We start from the raw sequence: 21,147 nt of genomic DNA on the forward strand, positions 1-21,147 counted from the left end.
GGCTTTTCAAACAAGCTTTCCCCTAGAGCCAAGAACACGAAGAAAAGTCTTTTCAAGCCCACAACGAGTTATTCAGATCTATTTTTTTCTTCCTTTGTTAATCAGAAATTTACACATGCTGACTTCAATGTAAAACTTATTACTTTGTTTTTGTTCAATGTAAAACTTCTTTTATTCTGTTCTATGTAAACCGCTATTTGTAGCGATAGTTACTGTTCTTTGTGACCGGGGTGATATGTATATTATACAGGAACCTCCGGTATATAAATTAATTTAAATAAATAAATAAACAATCGCGATTTCCAACGTATTCAACATAGCTATGTTGAATAAGTTGGAAATCTGATCGTTTTCGCCTCATCACTTTTTTAAGTTAAAAAAAAAAAAAGTAGCGTTTTACATTTAAGTTCAAAACGAATGCACACCCCTAGGAGCTAACACAAAACATCACACACTTAAGGAAAAGGAGCAAGGGGGTAGAATTCAGACTACCTGAGCAGCCAGAGTCTGAGAAGCAGTAGCGGAAGTCTGCCTCACTTTTGTACTTTAAAAAAAAAAAAAAAAGCTGTAGGCTGAGAGAGATCAACACACACACCTACACTCACACACACACACCTACACCTTGAAACTTAACTCATTTGCAGGGATCATTTAACCAAAAATTGCTCCATGCTGTAATACTTGGGGGCAACAGAAAAGGAGTTTCTTCCTTTTTCGTCATGTGGCTAAATATGAAAGAATTTAAGAAAAGGATATCCTTATGATTAAAAAAGAGTTTCAAAATCCAGTCTCTATCTGATTGTAAAACTTGTGCTGGAATCTGACAGATTGGGTTTTGAAACTTTTGTTAATGAATATCCAGCCAGAGCCCAGCCTGTGTCTACTCTCTGGCCATTCTGACTATATACAGTACTACATTTCCTAAATCTCTGTTCCTTTGCTTTCAGGAACGCCTCGGCATCCTCTTGAGATGTTGTCCAGAATCAGTCCTGGGTAAACTTCTCTGCCTGGAGTTTCTGACAAATATGGTCTCTTTTAAGGTGCCTCAGTATAACTCATTACAGCGAAGTCTTAAAAAAAAATCAGTAGTGGCAGCCCTCAATAAAATTCTGTAATTCTTTTGGATTGCCTCCAAACATTTTTGGGAATGCAGGACTGAGAGAGAGTGAGCGTGATCCTTTGTAGAGGCTCACATATAAGTTTACTATTTATACCACTATAAGAGGGGGCACTAGAACTCAGGGTGAGGATTGGGGGGGGGGGAAGGTTTTGGGGGGGGCAGTTTGACTTGCACAGTCAGAGGTACGAACTGCACAGTTGACATCGGTGAAGATTTTCTGTCATTTGGAGTGATGAAAGATCAACTCTTCTTTGACTTGTACTCAAAAGTCAAAGAAGAGTTGATCTTTCATCACTCCAAATGACAGAAAATCTTCACCGATGTCAACTGTGCTGTTCGTACCTCTGACTGTGCAAGTCAAACTGCACCCCCCCCCCCCAAACCTCACCCCAAGTTACTTCTGCCCTCTCTTACAGTGGTATAAATAGTAAACTTATGTATGAGTCTCTCTCCTTCTCCCTCCCTGAACCGGCATTTGCCATTAAAAACCTTTTCAGCCAGTAATGCGATCGTGGTGGATTACTCAGCCTGCGGTAAATGTGTCATGCATTGCGGAAAATACCTATGTGATACCAGGGAAATTAACCTAACCACATCCCCCCCCCCCCCTTTTTTTTTTTTATCATGGGCCCTATTTCCGCAATATTTATAGCATTTTGAAGAATCCAGGGGTTAGGCTACTAAATTTAGAAGTTCTGCTTATTTTGATAATGTGAGTATTTTTGGCTTTATAAAGGTGCCGGAGGACAGAATCAGCTCTACTGATTACAGCAGAACAGAAAGCAGGTAGAAAGGTCTGCTTACCTCAGCAGATCTAAATCAAAAGTTAAGGCCATAGATAATTTTGTCCTAAGGGCTGTCTTCTCCTCATCCCCAGGACCTCTCTGTGTCTTCCTGGGCCTGCTCTCCTATTTCCCTTGCTTAGGGAATTCCCCTTGGATCAGAATTCCCTTCTGGACTGTGCCTTAGGATGGACCAGGCTGAATGCTTGGTCCTGGGTCTTTTTAAGGGGGTCCTTTACACGGCCTTTTTCCTCCCACAAACTAGACATGCCTCCAAGAATGGCTGAAAGAACACCTACTGTGAAAGCCTGCCCGTATTTTTACTTGAGCTGGGGAATGCAATTTTCAGAAAGGGTATTTTAGGAACACTAATCCATTTTTTTTAACACAAGTAAATTATTTTGAAAATTATCTTTCTGATGTTTATCAGTTTTCTTTCATTCTCAGTTGCTGGTCAGCGCAGTAAAAAAAAAAAAGTGCTGGAAAGTTTTCCTATATGTTGTTTCACTGGTCCTGACTATCAAAGGAACTAGATAACATATAAAATGCAAACTTGTTATTGTGTCACCAGCAATAAGTAGGTGAGAAATGGACTAAAAATGTTTTCAGCATGGTCAAATACAACTTGGGAGGTTACAAAGTAGCATGGAAAATGTAGTCCAGAAGTCAGTTTTCCTGCTTGGAAATGTAGCCTCCTGGGATCTATACGACTATTGTCTCAGTGAAAGTGATCCTATTACTGCTGCTGCTGCTGCTGCTGCTGGATATTGCTTTTTGTGGGGCTGGGGTGCCAAACTAGATAATGTTCCTGTCCAGTAGGGCAATGGATGGTGGGAAACATGGAGAAAGGAAGTGGGATCAATAGTAATTGGGTATGGAGAAAGAAAAGGGGATGATGGCAGACAAGAGGGAAGGAGGTGATGGAAGCCACAGAGGAAACAGCGGGCATGAGGGGAATCTGGGAGTGGAGAAGGGGTAGAATATGATGGGAGCCAGGAAAGGAGAAGGGATGAGCTGGAGCAGGAGACCTGCTCATGGAGGAAAACTAAAACAAATGTGTGGTAGGGAGGAGGCGAGAACAGACGCTTTATGTGTATATTATTGAGTGTGTTAGGCAGAGTTTGTTTATAGCACTTCTTGCGTGTGACTAAACTTGCTTGTTTGTTAAATACAGAGTGTGTGTGTGTGTATATGTGCATGTGCTGAGAGAAGTTATGTGACATGTTACTGATCTCTTATTCAAAGTCCATGGCAACTAGAGACCTCGGACAATAACATATTATGACATGAGGTGAACTTTCTGTTGACAAATCAGTATTAGCTTTCCCCACCATAGCCACTGTAAAGTATATATTAGTGAGCAGATAGCGGAAATTAGCTTTATATTTTAGTAATGTGTACATTTTATTTTCAAATGATCTCAGTGCTTTCATAAAACAAGACTTGCTCATGTCATAAGTGAGCTATGCTCACAAAGAATTTTTAATTTATTTATTGAAATATATGTAAAGAGCTTGAATGAAATATAAAGACATTTTCAGCGAAATTGGCACTGCTTGAATTGCATCTTCTGTCCTCGTTAGAGCCTGTGTTTTCCTGCATTCTGTGTGCACTTTTATTAAAACTCACTGAAGCTGCTTCTTTCAGCTGAGACCACTTTCTTATCTTTGATGCATCTTCCTCTTTCCTTCATCATATTTGAATCCTTTTTTTTCTTTCAAACCTTAACAATATAATTAATGGCGAAGTTTTACTTTTAGACCCAGCAGTTACCTTTTTTTTTTTTTTTTAACTTCCCACTCAATCGAAACTGGTCTCTGTTGGGCTATGGCACCAAAAGCCATGATTTGCAACTACCAGGGGATGTAACCCTAATTTTGTTTCCTCTTCCCAATTCACCAAGCCCAGCCATTGCAGCAAGAAACCTTCTCTGGGAGCTAGACACCCAGGCTCTCTCTAGAACTCTGCAGTCATAGACCTTAAATCTAGCTACAGGACGACACCATTGTCCCTTCACCCCAGGAGCTATGTAAATGCTGCCTCTGCAGTATCCCCTGCCCTGCTCCACTGCAGCAGCAGAGGCCTGACCCAGGTATTTTTGTATATGGCAGTGCAGGCCTCTTGCCACTGACCTAATGGGCTGGCCTTAATAATCTGTATTTATCTATTAATGCTCACTTTAAAGTGATCCATTCAATAGGACAGCTTCTGCTCATCCATTGGTGGATGGAAAGGAGGGATACCTATGGAAAATTCTGCTGTATTAATATCATGGTAAAAGAAAATTTGCAAGCAATGTGAGGAAAAAAAAAAGGAAGGTTTCATAGCCTAGGTGTCGGTGATAACAGCTAACCTGTAAGCAACAGCTGGCAAAGTCCTTCTCTCTGTGACCTTTAGCCCTTGCACAACCTACGCAATGTATCTCCTTGGTCACCGCTTGCGAAATTAGCAGGTAACCAGCCTCCTGCAGTGGCACTCTGCCCCAGCCCTTTGGGAACTGCAGCCACTCTCAACAGGCTGTTGCCATGTATTTTTTTCCACTGTTGACTTGGTTTCAGATCAGCTACTGTTGGAAATAACTTATTTAATTTCTCTCTCGGCTTGTCCTTTTCAATTCTGTGTGAACTGTGCCAGGTGAAGTGTGTTTACCAAAATTCTTTTCCTAGTCACACCAAATTACATGCAATACAGTTGTTTTGTACAATAAGACACAACACAATTAATTGCAAATAGAATTCTGTTTCTACAATGTGAATTTAGCAAAGAAAAAAAAACATTTCTATACTTGGAAGTTCCAGGTTTGTGTTTCCAACAACTTTGTTTGGACTAAATTTGTGCCACATGTATTTTTATTGCCATAATCCAAATGACCTATGATGTTAGACAGTTGCCAAAATGGATTTAAGGATTATAACTTAAGGTGTTGCATTGCTCAAGTATTTAATAACATTTTTACAATGCATACACTAGAAAATAAATTTCTTCTGAACGTCTCCATATCTAGGGACTGTAATTTAATTTCGCTTCTGGTTGTGCTCTCCCTTTTTTATGAGGAGTTTGGAGGATGGCTCCTGTCAGCCCTTATTTTCTCTGCTGCATCCTTACCATATAGTTCACTAGGTATAGAAATTAGAATGTCTTATTTTCTTAAAACCTTTGCAGTTAGACACACTTCACTCTCTTGCATCCTTCTTGTTCACAAAATGCTGCATTCATCTTTCCAAGCAAGCAACTTATCTGATCCTGAAATGTTATAATAGTAACAGCCTTGGAATCCCTCCCCCATCACACCACCTCTTCCTTCTACTAACCTTTGCACTTGGTGTTGTTATATATTCCAGTTGTTAGTCATCCAATTTGCATGTGTGCAGTTCCATACTATGAAGTCCTTGGGTTTTTTTGTTTTTGTTTTTTTAAAGCATCCCAAAACAGCCTCATATTTCTGGCTGGGTGCAGATTATTCTTATGCTTTATTCCCTAACATAAAAAAAAAAAAAAAGGAATCGTGTATTTGCCAGAATTCCATACCAGCTTTAGAAGTTATTCATACCATTTTCCTACAGAAAAAAAAACACATCAAGTCTACTAGATTCATCCCTAGCATTAGCTTCCAAGGAGCTTGGATACAATTGGGTTGCTATAGCAGTGTGGCATTCGTGCTCTCACCCTAGTAATTGTCTCCTATCCCCTAGTTCTGTCCCACTGCCAGCTGCCCCTTCTGATTGGCCATAGCTACCTCATTATGCTAATAACTTGCGTCTAGTCAAGGGCCAGCAGACTGACGTCATCAAGCACAGTGGCAGCTGCTGGAGAAAGAGCGAAAAGAAAGGGAAGAAAAAAAGGGGAATTGGAAAAAAAGTAGGAAAGAAAGAGAGAGAAAACATAGCTGAAGAATCAGAACCATAGGGAGAAGAGAAGAGAGCGAAAGGGGAGAAGCTAGAGAGCTGGCTTGGTGGGGGAATATGGCTACTGTTATCAACGGAGTAGTGCAGCAAGAGATTCCTAATTTCAGCACCACGAACAGCTCCGCTAGAATGAATGGGCTCAGCCACAGCCAGAGCACCATCCCAATGAAAGATCACGATGCTATCAAGCTATTCATAGGGCAGATCCCAAGGAACCTGGAAGAGAAGGACCTGAAACCCTTGTTTGAGGAATTTGGCAAAATCTATGAGCTGACTGTGTTAAAAGACAGATTCACAGGGATGCATAAAGGTAGGTGTCTCTTCGCTACTGTTCCCAGAGCCTCCATTCGCTTTCCTTCCCCTCCCTTATCGCTCGTATTCCTCTTAGAAATAAAAAAAAAAAAATAGCAACAAAGGAAAATGCTGGCTTAGGAGGGTTGGGCTGGCTAGTAGAGAGGAAGGGAGTGTGTTGTTTTTTTTCCTAATTTACAAATACATTGGCATATGAAATCTGATGCATTGTAAGTATGACTGAGGAGACCTTATTAAGATGGGAAATGATTATACTTTAGACATTTGATTTGTTTTATGTTTTTTTTTTTTGGAAATCAAATACAAAGTTGTGAAATTACAGGCAGCTTACCCTTTATTATACTAGTGTATTGTTTTTAAATTTTATGACAAAAATCCTTATTGATAGTTTTTTTTTTTTTTTCTAAAATCAATCTTAAAGTAACATAAATATACAAGAAATCCTGGGCGTCAGTTCCTGCCTTTGATTGTCTGTCATTTTGATTTTCGGTTCTTCTGTACTCGAGAAGTGACTTGTTTTCGTTCGGTTGCTTTCTTTACTTGTAGGTTATGTTCCAATAAAGTTTTGTGCACATGAAAGAGACGTTTATTTATTGTTGCCTCCACTTCTCATAAGAGTCTGCCTATGGTTTTATATATATATATATGTGGACTACAATAGGTCAGCTCCAGCCTCGCAGATTCCTCAATGTTTATATTGCAGTTGAGACGCAAACTACTGTTAGTAAAGCAACCAATAATGTGCTTCTCAAGCAGTAACAGGACATACTCAATATATGGGTGGAGAGAGGAGTGCTGTCCTGCAAAATGTACCTGTTGTATGGATTCTGAAATAGTTGGAAAGAATCGTGTAAATAATCAGTTGTCAGGAAGATCAGACAGGTTTGTTTCCCCCCCAGGCTTCAGAGTTAAAATCATATAATCTTTGACAAAGATATTTGCTACACTTTTATATTTGAAGGACAATGTTTAGGCTCAGAAACGCGTTGCTATTTCGGATTGTAAACAAACTGGGGCAACTTTTAAAGAAAATCATCCAAAACTGCGGCCTGCAATGGACACACCATTAGCTTTATATTTTAGTAAGTTGTTGGTTTGCCAACGTAAACCTCCCAGTCCTTTTGCAACTTTTAAGTGTAAAGGTCTTTTTTTTTTTTTTGTTGAGGTTGTTTGTTTAGAAAAGCAATCCTCCTAGTGTCCACCCTTTAAAGAGCACTAAAAGATTTAGGGAGAGAGTCCAGAGTTTCTCTTTTGCCTTGTTTATATAGCATTTGCCCCAAGTAGGTCCACTGAGAGCCATATAATTATATAATGCACAGCCCCCTTCCGCAGGATTTGAAAAAGATATCTTCTGGTTTCCCTGGGAACAGTGGAACTGGGAAAAAATGAACAAAAGACTTTAGGTTTTTTTTTTTTCTTAAAAAAAAAAAAAAAGATTTCGAAGCCTGGCTCTTATTTTTAGTTAGGTGAACCAAAGCATAATGCAGTTATTACCCTAGGAAGGTTTGTAACTTTAGGATACATAGCTTAGTGGTGCTTTGAGCACATCAGAAGAGAGGGCAGGTAGAAGGAAAATGAGGTGGAGTTTTTCTAAAGACCTTTTTCCTGTACCTGAGTAAAGACTTTTCAGTGTCTGGTAACCTTAGAAGGGGCAGGCAAACTTTAATAAGTCTCTTTTTCTCCAGTAATTGCTCAGCTCTTAAACCGAGCATGCCAAACCTGCAGACTTCTCATCTCCATAGGCTGCTGCTCCTGGGGAGTGGCTTGTGCACGCAGGATTACAGGTGCAGCACTTCAGAATAGAAAGCGGTGGCTCTAATTTCGGAGGGGATTTTTTTTTTATTTATTTATTTTTTTAAATCCACAGCAACTACAACAAAAAACACCCCCCTGCAACTTAGCATGAGAAACATTTTAGCCATCCAGGGTGTTCAATGGGCAGAATTAGAGTTTAGAACTCAAGCAATTTCAGCTTGCATGTCCGTCTTTGCTTCCCCTTCTTTTTTTTTTTTTTTTCCTTCATTTCTTCTCCCCAGTGAACTTTTAGTGAAGAAAACCAGCGGATAGAATTTGAAAGTCTCCGCTTGCGCACAAGCACATCATGGTTTCCCCACTAAGATACAGGTTTTATTCGTGCTAATCAGGAGGGAGGCATTTCTACAGCACTTGAATGGCAAAAGCCACAAGTTAGGTATGAAATCCGGAGGGGGAAAAGTGGTAATAAAACCTTTTATCTACCGGGCAACGATTATGAATTTTGTTTGCAGTATGTGAATGGCATTCTGCTTTTAAAATGATGCGCGAGTTAGCTCCAAACGTGGCTGTTTCAGACGCTCTGAATTGACTGTACCTGTCAGAGCTGCTTTGTGATATCATTGACAATTGTAAAAACAACTGACTCGTAATATCAATCATAGCGGATTGGCCAGGGCAGGGCTGTTGCATTACTGCCTCCCCAGCCCAGTGCTCCGGATTCTAAAACCAAGAAAAATGCAAGTTCTCTTTCCTGGAAATTTATGTAATGGTTCCTCAAATGAATGATGGTTATTGAGCCCATGAAACATACACAATTCAGTACTACACGTTAATAGATTGCTAATTTGAGTTTATCCATTACAAAAACAATAATAATAGCATGGCAAATAGTCATAGGAGAACCACAATTGATTCTAAAAAGCCCAGCTTTATGTTTCATCTCAATTATGTTTCTGAAAGAAAACAGAAACATAACAGCCCCCCCCCCCTTCACAAATCGTAGCCTGCAAAATACATTGATGTGGGTCAAATAAATTAATCGTAGAAAAACTGAAGGCTTATTTCAGGCCAAAAAAACATTCCTGGTGTGTGTGTAGCAAAATTCGAGGCTCTGGCTGCATAATCTGCTTGTGTTTCCACAAATTGAGAACTGTCCCACTATTGAATATGTTCAGTTTGAAGACTCAGATGACTGCAGTTATTATTAATAGCTATTAATACTTAATCACCTAGCAGATTTAATTGTACCAGTATTAAAAATGCAACATTGCCAATTTAATTCATTAAATATTTACTTTCTGGATGGTTGGCAGTTTTGTTGTTGTTGGTTTTTTTTTTTTTTTTTTAATGTCGATGGTTTATAGTGTGACCTAAAAAAAAGAGAATGATATTTATTTATATATTTAAACATCTCTGTTTTTTTTTTTATTCCTATATATTGATCAAGCACAACTTAGTCCTATGATCCAAAATTTTTCTTCAGGTGTATAAGAGACTAATTCACTGGTTTGTAAAGAAGAAATATTGGCTAATTGTTTAATTACAATGGAACCGAAATGGGAAAGATGGATTTTGGTTTAAAAGTAAACTACAATCCTGGTGAATACATTATTTTTTGCCTTAGAGATTACTTTTGTTTCTTTTAAGTTTCCAATCAAAACCTACTCTGTCTGGAGCAATGGCATCATGAGCCTTTAGTTTAAGTTGTCCAGGGGTTTTTGGGTTCCTTTTTTTTTTTTTTTTTTCATTCTTTCTCCCTGCCACCTGGCCCAAGCATTGTGGGCCACTAGCTGAGGTACAGGAACCGTGATTCATGCTGAAACCTCACAGAGGTGTGCTTTTGTGCCATGCAGTCGTGAGTGATAGCTGGAGTTCCCATCCCTATTAGGGGGATGTGGCAGAAAGGGGGAAGGTGAAATCTAGGAGTCCTGGTGAAAATCTAGGAGTCTAGGAGGAAGTCTAGGAGGTACAAAAACTTAGATTGTAAGCCCTCTGGGGATAGAGAAATACCTACAGTACCTGAATGTAAACCGGTGTGATATCTCAATTGAGATCGAATGTCGGTATATAAAAAAAAAAACAATAAATAAATAAATATATGGCCATTGGGCTATGGCTGAGCAACACTTGTACTATTTATGTAGTGTATTTCTTGATTGCTTTCCCAGTCCTTATTAGGCTGCCCAAAGTGGTGTGCATGACCAAACAAGCAGCATTCAAAAAAAAAAACAAAACACTCACAACATAATACTATAATGAAAAAGACTAGTTAAAAATATCCCAACAGAAAAATACTGGAGAGCTGAGCCTGATCTGAGCATATGCCAGATAAAACTCAAGACACATCACCAATCTGTAGATTAAAAACTTGAAGTGCACACACACAATATTGTAGTAGGCATTAATGAAGCATATTGTGGGAGGGGGTGGAGCATCATTTTCTGAGTATATATTCTTTTGCCCGGAGATTTGTGAATATTTGAAGTAAAAGTGAATGCAGTGAAATGAAAGGCCTTGGTCTTTATGAAAAAAAAATTGCTCCATAGCCATTGTCTACAATTTTTTTTCAGTGTGAAATTTAATGGGGACATTTTTTGATGAAAGGAAAAAAAAATGCTGAAATGTTTCCTTTTTATAACTCTTCTATAATGTGCCCCCAAAAAGATTACATGCTTCAGAAATGCTACATTGTTTTGCTATTATCTACCTTTATTCTTCCACTCCCATTTTCCAAAATGAATCTCCCTTGCCAGAGCAAATGCCTGGGTCACATACTGTCACTTACTGATAAAGGACTGAAGAAAAGTGCACCTCCCCTCTCTGCCAAAATGAATCCCTCTAGGCTTTTTTTTGCACTGGCAGCTTCCTTCCCCCCCATCCTTAAAACTCAAATAGTTTGCCTCCATGATACACCAGTGCTGAATAGGGAACTTATATCTAGTTTTCTTGCACCACAGAGCTACTGCCTGATAATGCAGGGTAATCCCCATTATTTTTTATGTTTTTGTTTTACTTTTGCGTGAAAATTCTTCCTTTAAAATCTATGGTAAATAATTTTGCAAATATATGAAATTTGCAGAATATTTATGAAACTATTTGTAAAATGAAAATGTTAGATATAAAAAAAATATCTATTCATCCCTTTAGTCAGATTATGCTCCATCTGTGAACAGATGGAGTATAATCCATAAAAGTCATGATATTGACCAGTTAGTTCTTCAGTAGTTATTGACTGGAAAGGGTTGCTAGAAAAGGTTGGTGTTTTTTGAAGATGATACAAAAATCTGGAACAGGATGGACACTCCAGATGGAATGGAAGATGAGTGATCTAAGAAAGCTTGAGGAGTGTCAAGAGTTTGACAAGCAACATTAAATGCAAAATTGTAGAAGTGACACACATACTGATAGCATCTTATTGGCCAACAGATTTATTGAGGCATCCACTTCTGAGGACAAGATCAACTTCATTCTGCATCCGACATTGGTATGCCTTGGTTCAGTTGTACAATAATACAATGTCTGCAGTTTTTGAGAGTCTCAAATTCAAGTGACAGAGTGGACATTGACAATTTATGCCTTAATTATTCTACTAATCTGTAAGGTGTCACCAGCCTCTGTGTTGCTTTTGCTACTAGAGGCTAATATGGCTATCCCTCTCTATGCAAAACTGTAGTGTCATGCATTTGGGGTGCTAAAATCCAACTGAGCAGCACATGATGGATGGCAAGGTACTGATATGCACCAAGGAGGAGAGGAATGTCAGTGCGAAAATTTCTAATGATCTCTAGAAAGCAAAGCAGTGTGAAAAAGTTAGCAACCAGAATCAGAAGAATGTTAGAGTGCATAGGGAGAGTTATTTCCAGCAGGAAAAAAGAAGCAAACAAAAAAAACCCCTTTGGACAGATCATTGGTGAGACCTCATCTGGAGTATTGTGTATAGCTTGGAAGGTCGTATGTCCCAAAGGATACAGACAAAGCAGCAACTGTCTACAGAGAGAATACCAAACATAAACCCTGAGAAATGAGTCTTAAGAACATAAATATTTTATATAGCTTAGAAAAAAGGATGGAAAGGAAGAATATGATAGACATTCAAATACCTAAAAAATATAAACACTTTACCAAAAAAGCAATTATTTTCTAGTGGAAAGCAAGTTCTAGAATAAGTGGTCATAATTTGAAGCTGATAGAGGTAGCCTCAGTAATATAAAGAAATATTTCTTCATGGAAAAGATGGTGGGTATATGGCACAGTCACTCAGCGGAGGTGGTGGAGGTCAAAACAATAAAGAAAGCATGGGTTAAGGATCCTTGAATGTAAGGGTAAAGCCTGTCTTTGGGTAGGTTCTATGGTATTGCATCAGGAATGGGCAGACTAGATGACCCTTGCTGTCCTTATCTGTCGTCATTTTAAGTGTTTCTATGTTTCTCATTGCAGTCAAATTTAGTCCTTGGCACAGACACTTTAGTTCAATTGTACAATAATGCAATGTCTGTGGTTTTTGAGAACCTCGAGAAATATTTTGCGTAAACATTAACTACTCAGTAGGGTGTCCAGTAACATAAAATATCTATATGGATATCTCAGCATGTGGTGGTGCATGAAGTGAAGGCACGTTTTTGCATTTCAGGAATTCTATGTATCAAGTGGATACCCTTCAGAATGGTATTGGCATTTAGAAAAGGGATTGATACAAATATTTGTAAGGCAAAAATGAAACATGTCAAAGAAAATTAAGAACTGTAAACATTCCATTGACACCCAGAAGGAAGATGATCTCACTTGGGGACAATGCTAGCTTTTATGCTGCCCTGTGAGAACAATTACGGTCCCCTCCCCCCAGCGATCCAAACTTTAAAAATTGACACCCACATGGGCCTTCACTTGCCCCTCCCTAACTGGAACCCAGAGCTGGTGAAAGGGTATTGCGTGTTCTAGGTAAACTTTACAACCTTGCACCCCTCTCCCCTTCCACATACAATGAGTAATTAGGCATTTATAATAATGGATTTTAGATGACAAAGACTTAAGTATAGTCTGAGATAGAAATATCACTTGCAGCATGTATATTATATTTATATGCCCTGCTGTAGTGCCAACTAGAAACCCTGCAAAAAAGCAAAAGACACTTGAAACCCATCTTATTTTAGGCTTATTATAATGCATATCGAATGTGGACGTGGCCCTCAGAAAGCTATGAGTAAATTGAATCACAACTAAAAAATATATGAAACCTCCCACACCAAAATAGCACTAACTGTCAGTACTCAAACAGTAATGATCCTGTCTTTGAAAAGGCAATACTACAAATTAACCAGTCCCTAAAACATCAGTGCACCTCTATTAGGAAAACAGAAAAAGCCAGGTTGCTAGAGATCCCTATACAAAAACTACATGCTGGCAGATTACTTTAGCTCAGTCATTGCAGACCACAGACAGACACTCACCAAATACAGAATAAAGAGACAATAAGTATAAATAGAAATGTGCAGACAAAAATTGAACTGGAAACTGCAACAAGCCAGACTCTGTCTGCAGTGCAAGAATGGAAAAAAGAAACATCACTGTAAAAAGTAAAAAAAAAAAATAAAATTTTTTTATTTATATATATATATAAAACATCAATCATAATTGTAAAACCATACTAATAAAACAAATATTTCAAAACAGATTCTAAATAGAACATCCAATAATTTAAAAACTCATGTACCAATTTTTTAAAAATTATCAAATACCAATAAAATATTTCAAAACAGCAAACATTGCATAATGCCCAATAATTGAAACTAATAAGGATAAAAGTAACCCCCCCCCCCCACTTTCCATACTTCTTTATCCTCTCTCATATATACACAGGGGCAGATTTTAAAACTTATGCATGGGCGTAAATTTGTTCGCGCAACCCGGCGCGAACAAATCTACGCCCGATTTTATAACCTGTGCGCGCTGCCACGTGCATGTTATAAAATCCAGGCTCGGCGTGCGCAAGGGGTTGCACACGTGCACCTTGCACGTGCCGAGCCTGAGGGGAGCCCTGATGGCTTTCCCTGTTCCCTCCAAGGCCGCTCCGAAATCGGAGCGGCCTTGGAGGGAACCTTTTTTCCGGCCCCCCCCAGCCCTACCTACATCCCCCCCTACCTTATTTTATTTCTTACGCCTGCCAGAGGCAGACGTATCTTGTGCCAGCTGGCCAGAACAGAGGAGGGCTCGGGACATACGCGCATCCCGGGGCTTGCACGTGCCACCGAGACTATGCAAAATAGGCTCGGCGTGCGCAGAGGCAGATTTTCTCGGGTTACTCGCGTATTTTATGCGCATAGCCTTTGAAAATCTGCCCCACAATGTCTAATCTCTATATATGTTCATTCTCTCACACGCACACTCTCTCTCTCACACACACACATGTTCCTTTTCGCTATCTCCTTCTCATTTACATATTCTCTCTCTCTCACGTGTTTGTTTTTATTTATTTATTTATTTATTTAACAACTTTTAATATACCGACGTTCGTATGGCACATCACGCCGGTTTACAAGTAACTCAAAATAAGGGGGAAATTACAATGAACAGGGGGCAGGGGGTGGGAGCAGGCGAGAAAGAGGAGAGGGGTGAGGGAGACAGGAGAAGAGGGAAAAGATAGGTAGCATGAAATAGAGAATAAAAGAACAACCGTTAAAATAATAGGAACTTATTTACAGAAGGATATATTTACAATAGTTGCAACTAAAGAAAGAATGTTTACCTCAGTTTAACTGTATAATTTTGTAAAATTGCAGTATGATAAAAAGAAAGGGCGGTAGGGGGATGGCAATGAAATATTGCCTTAGGTTCAGGAGGAGGGCGGGAGTAGACAAGGAGAAGGGTACTGGGGGTGCATCTAGGTTTGGTTGGTTTCAGGATAGGCCTTTCTGAAAAGCCAAGTTTTTATACCTTTTTTGAAGGTGGCCAGGCAGGGTTCAAGGCGGAGAAAGGTGGGAAGGGAGTTCCAGAGTGTAGGGCCCGCTATGGTAAAGGCCCTTTCTCTCGTAGAGGTGAGGTGAGCAATTTTAAGGGAGGGGGTATGTAGGGTACCTGCGAGGGAGGATCTGGTTGGACGGTTGGTTATACGGAAGTGAGGAGAGTCCTTGAGCCAGGGGTTGGTTTTGTAGAGCAGATTGTGAAGGATGGTGAGGGTTTTATACTGTATACGGAAGGAGATGGGTAACCAGTGGAGGTCCTTAAGTATGGGTGTGATGTGGTCTCTTTTTCGGGTGTTAGTTAAAATTCTCGCCATGGCGTTCTGTAGGATTTGTAGGGGTTTGATGGTGGACTCTGGGAGGCCAAGGAGGAGGGAATTGCAGTAGTCCACTTTGGAGAGGATAGTGGTCTGCAGGACTAGTCGGAAATCTTGTGTGTGGAGCAGTGGTTTAAGCTTTTTCATGATGTGGAGTTTGTAAAAGCCCCCCTTTAGCAGGGATTTAATATGAGCTTTGAAATCAAGGCGCTGGTCTAGTTCAATACCAAGGTCTCTAACAGTCAGTGATGTAGCAGGGGGAGAGAGTATGTTATTAAGGGGTGTGAGTTCAGGTTGATTAGATATAATGAGTATCTCAGTTTTTGAAGCATTAAGTGCAAGGTGGAGGTTGGATAGAAGTGAGTTGATGGCTGTAAGATAGGAGTCCCAGAGTTGGAGGGTTTCTTTTAGTGTATTTTTGATGGGGATGAGGATTTGAACGTCGTCGGCGTATAAGAAAAAATTCAATCCTAGGTCGGCGAGGAGGTGGCACAGGGGCAGTATATAAATATTGAAGAGGGTAGAAGAGAGTGAGGACCCCTGGGGAACTCCTTGAGTGAGAGAAATGTGAGAAGATTCAGCTTTGTCGATTTTCACTATGTATTCTCTGTGGGAGAGGTATGAGGAGAACCAAGATAATGCAGTGCCTGCGATGCCTATTTCTGCTAGGAGGGAAAGTAGGATTTGATGATTGACCGTGTCGAAGGCAGCTGAGATATCAAGGATGGTGAGGAGAAAAGATGTCCCTTGGCCCATACCTATGAGGATGGTGTTGGTGATGGCTAGTAGGAGATTTTCAGTGTTACGCTCCTTACGGAATCCAAATTGGGATGGATGTAAGATGTGGTGATCCTCTTTCTCTCTCTCTCTCTCTCACCTATCCTCATGCCTGTGTGATCTCTCTCTGTCTTCTTTGGCTGCTGGTGGGATGAGCTCCTCCACTGGCCCTAGGACCCTCTTCTAATCTCAGGCCACTGACCAGAAGGCTTTGCTGTCAGCCCCCATGGCCTCTTTCATTCTTTGGCCGCCAGCGGGATGGAGTCTGCTGGTGGTTCTGGGGACTTTATTCATCTCTTCAATTGCTGGTGGTCCTACCATGTCTTCCTCCACTGTTGCTTTCTCCCCAGGAATGTCATCCTATGCAATTACAGCATAGGACCTGGTTTCACTGTTCATATACACAATGTATGCTGTTTGTGGGAAAACTGGGCAACTTGTAGACAAGTAGCTCTGAAATAGTTCAGAAAATCTATATAGTATCTGATTAGATTTCTCCTCCTATGAGATATATATATATATATATATATATATATATATATATCAAAGAAATCATTTGCTTCTAGCTTTAATATAACTGATGATATTCCTGGTCAGATTTCTGCTTAAATTCTGTTAGGTTTTTAATCATCACAAACTAACCTTAACTAATCTCCATAACACAGTGTTAGATTGTTAACCAGGTAGATGAAGGAGCAGTATTGCTATCCCTGGGCGTGAGTAACAGGAAATAGATCTACATTTTGGAATCTGCCAGGAACTTGTGATCTGGATTGGCCACTGTTGGAGACAGGATACTGGGCTTGATACTCCTTGGTGTGTCCCAATACCAATATGGCATTTATGTTCTTCTGATCACAAAATGTAAATGTTTTGGAGAGAAGGTATGATATAGCACACAGCTTCCCAAATCTGTCCTGGGGATCCCACAGCCAGTTGGGTTTTCAGGATATTAACAATGAATAAGCATGAGATAAATTTGCATACATTGGAATCCCAATATATGTGAACTTATCTCATGCATATTCATTGCAGATATCCTAAAAACCCGATTGGCTGTGGTGTCCCCAACATAGGTTGGAGAAGCTCTGATACAGCACTTGAGTTTCTTTTATCAGCTGGGGCCTTTCTTCATATTTCTTCTTGTATAATACTGAAAGCTCATGCAACTCCAATCTGCTTGGATAATTCTTACATAAGTCAAAAGGCATCACATTCTGAAAAAAATATTCAGGAGAAAGTTAAGAGGTGAGTTACTTTACTCTACTTTACTAGCTATGGGCAAGTCAAAAGAGCAGTACTTCTCAACCCCTGTCTTCAGCATATACCCAAGAAGTTGGGTTTTCAGAATATCCACTGAATATGCATGAGAGAGATTTGCATGCAGTGTCTCCACTGTATGCAAATCTGTTTCATGCATATTTATTATGGATATCTTGAAGACCTGATTGGTTTGGTGTGTCTTGAGGAGTGGGTTGAGAATGCTCGAACCTCAGTTTGCTCAATTGCATGAATTGATTCATAAAATAACGTTTCTTCTCCTTCTGCCTTTGGAAGCTTCTCATGTGATCCTGAAAATATATTGCAGCGTTAGCCATCCCTTCTTTTTATGTGCATTTGTGAAGTGCTAACTCGTAAAAAGCACTGGAACCCAGTCTGGCTGAAAAATGGTACATAAATCCTAGGTTGTTATCATTTGTATAAAAATTTTAAACATTTCCCTGAAATATAAGACAGTTTTAAAAGGCAGGATTGGCTGTTGTCTACTACTGGGTTGCTTTTTGAACTGCAGTAGTGAAGAACTGATTTCTCAGCCTTCCCGGTCTGAGGGAGGTTCCCCTTTAAAACTGCTGCCAATCAGAAGAATAAGCTTGAAGCCTGGACTTAATGGCAGTTCCTGACAGTTTTGTTTTGGGGATGTATTGGGGGGGGGCAAGCACCAAGTGCCTTTCCTTTCAACCAAAGTGGTCCAGCCAGCCTGGGAGGGGGCAAGCTCCTTGTCTGGGGATCGCCTGCCCCCTCAGGAGCCACCTCTGCCTGGAATGCAACAATGTTTGTTTTACTCCTGTAATGATGGAGAAGACAACAGGCATGAACTATTTGTCTTAAAGCAGCATGTCCTTGAAAGATGTTTAAAATGTCTTTCCTGGCCTTTGGAAGACATCTTTAGCCTGTTTTCGTACAGGAAAACTGGTGTTCCAAAATCATCATGCTTACACGTCTCCCTCTATGTCCTCTCTAGTTTTTGAACTTTTCATCCAATTTCTTTCAAATTTCTGCCACAATTAGTGCCCATAAGACTTTGAATCCTTTTTACTTTTCATTTTGTGTGGGAAAACAGGTCAGTTCAGTTCCAATCAGCTGAAAAGTCAGGGAGGTAGGAGTATATTGTGGTGTCATAGTAGCATGGAAACAGAGGAACGTGATGGCAGAAAAAGACCGTATGTCCTATCTAATCTGCTCATCCATCCAACTAATTTAGGTTTATAATTCCCATCACTCCCTATGAGGTCCTCTTGTGTTTATCCTATTCTTTCTTAAATTTAGATACCGCTTTTGTTTCCACCATCTCCACTGGGAGGCTGTCCATGCATTCGCTACCCTCAATAAAACAATATTTTCTTAGATTTCTCTGGTCTACTCCCTTTCATCCTCACTCTCGTTCTAGGGCCTCCTTCCCATTGAAGAGGCTTGCCTCCTGTGCATGGAAACCTTAGAGGTATTTAATAGTCTCTGTCATGTCTCCCCTTTCCTCTAGGTTGTACATGTTTAGATTTTTCGGTTTGTCTTCATATGCTTTAGAAAGTCCATTTTAGCAGCCACCCTCTGGACTGACTCCATCCTGTCTATATCCTTTTGAAGGTGCGGTCTCCAGAATTGTACACAGTATTCCAAGTGAGGTCTTGCCAGGGACCTATACAGGGGCAGTATCACCTCCCCCTTTATCTGCTGACCATTGCTGTCCCTATGCAGCCAAGGATATTGAAAGCTCCCTAGGTTAATGCTTCTTGTCAAACAAAGAAACTTGGTTTTTTATTACATTTTTACACATTCCCTTGTCCAGATGTGTTTTCTTTATTATGTTTTCATATTTAATTTTAAAGCATTTTTCTTTGCCTTCATTGAGATTTATGCTCTCCTGCATTCTTTGTGACTGTCCAGCACATCTATAATGTCCCTGGATTTCTCCCTTCATTCTTGGTTGTTTAGACAAGATAAACTCATATTTCATAAGGATAGACATAGCTACAAATTGCAAAAATCTGAGACATGGACTTGCAGCCATATTGAATTGGATCTGCAAAGTGTCTTCTTGAAAGTATTTTCTACTAATTCTTATGAACACAGGAATGGAAAAACTGATTTCATTACTTAGCCATATGGGTCACTATTCCTGTCAATCTTGAGCAAAATTGAGTAAGTGGTATGTGTGGCTGCTTTAGTAGAGGAAGAAGAGGATGGAACAGTGGGGTAAGGAAGAGACTTCCAGGAAAAGTCCTTTCCCTTCTTTAATGAAGGATAAAAAGTCTATGAGCCAAATAAACATACAAACTTTGTCCCAAGACAATATCTTTTGTATATAAACTCTGGCTCGTGCTGAGATTATACATGGTTACTGCAAATAGCTTGCTTTTTCTTGCAAATAAATGCTTATTCCTAGGCCTCTGCTATTTCTTACCTTGACATTCTTCTGGTTAAATGTCTTTGACGAAGAATGATTGCATTTTCAGAATGACTCCGTATTACATGTTTGTTATGCTTGTACCTGCAACTAATTTTTCAATCAAAATGGTTTAAAACTAAAAATACAAATCAAAACAAAACTCTGACTCTCTGTCTGGTTGGCCAGTTAAGTTTTCAGCCATATGATTAGCATCCCTTTCCGAGGTGTCAATGTAGCTGATCAAAATGAACTTGTCAACCCACTTCAATCTGTTGCTCCTCTTTGTGACTTCCAGTTCCAGAAGGAAGGTGACTGTGACATAGGAAGAGTCTTAGCTGTACATCCGATCAATCTGAGGATGTACCTAACACTCCCCGGCTTAACAATTGGGTTCATTCCTATCACGGAGACATTTGGAGACAGTAACCAAGAAGAAGATTTGTGTCTGAATTGAGCCTAATGACATTATAAAGCAATTATAGACTCTGGTGGTTTCATCCCATAGATGGAATTTGTTATTATCATAGATTGAGAAATATAGGAGTTTATAAAATGGTTTCAATGATCCCATGTGTGAAATAAAAATATTTATCTCTGCAAAGTTAATTATGATCAAATGAAAAGCCTTGTTGAAGCACATCAGTAAATAAACTCCAGCCATAATAATTTGGAATTTATGTAGCCCTTTTTATCCAAGCAGGATCCCAAATGCGATTTACAATTATAGCAGTTCAGAAGGAGATGTGCAGCTGCCTTGGGGTGGATAGAGGAAACGTAGTAGCACTGGAGAATTAAACTGGTATGAACTTAGGCTCAGGCAGGTGCACTTTTACACAGGGCCAGTGGCAGAACTGGGAAAAAAATAAATAAATCCCTGATTCCTAGTCTCATGCTTTAACTATTCTATCTTTAGAAATAAACTCACAAAACCATTCATTAGATTTCTATATTGTCAATATTCTAAATGGATTTTCTGAGATGCAGAGTCTTTTTTACCCACTCTCAGACAGTGAATTGGTCAATACTAGCACACAAAATCTTCGATTTAATGTCCATTTTTCTCCAGCATTTGCTGGGGTGCAACAGGGCAGTCAGCATTCATTTGTGTGATCTTGTTCCTGCATCTATTCTCTAATCTTTTGTGAGGTTTATAGGAGGATACATGTACTGTAAGCACTGTTAGTGATAGATGATCCTGTTCAAATCTAATCCAAGCCCTTCCCATCTCCAGTGTCTAAACAACTGAGTCTGCGAAAACTCATTCCTTTATAGTTGTGGGCTGGTCATTCCTGACCCCTCCTTGCTAACCTGGATAAATCTGAAGCACACCTGTCTTAACTCCTATTGCTTTGCTGGCTAGGGTTGCCACCTCATCCAGGAAAAGCAGGGCAAGCAGATCCTGTCCTGGTTTTGCCTTATTGTATACATGGAGATGAAGTCATAAGAGCATAAGATATACCATGCTGGGTCCATGAAGCCCAGTATTCTGTCTCCAACAGTGGCCAATCTGGGTCATTAGAAATGGAAGTCCCTGCCAGATCCCAAACAGATCCAGTTTT

General features: G+C 39.8%; 1 protein-coding gene across 1 annotated transcript in view; it reads left to right on the forward strand.

Annotated features, from left to right (window-relative positions):
- The first annotated feature begins 5,836 nt into the window (after positions 1 to 5,836).
- The window catches only part of CELF6 (CUGBP Elav-like family member 6), a 417,202-nt gene continuing 401,891 nt past the window's right edge, over positions 5,837 to 21,147 (forward strand). Inside the window, exon 1 of the mRNA XM_029575372.1 lies at positions 5,837 to 6,117. Within this exon, the coding sequence (XP_029431232.1) occupies positions 5,865 to 6,117 (253 nt within the window). The 5' untranslated portion in view covers positions 5,837 to 5,864. The remainder of the gene's footprint in view (positions 6,118 to 21,147) is intronic.

This window comes from Rhinatrema bivittatum, chromosome 13 (genome assembly GCF_901001135.1).
Source record: "Rhinatrema bivittatum chromosome 13, aRhiBiv1.1, whole genome shotgun sequence".
NCBI lineage: Eukaryota > Metazoa > Chordata > Amphibia > Gymnophiona > Rhinatrematidae > Rhinatrema > Rhinatrema bivittatum.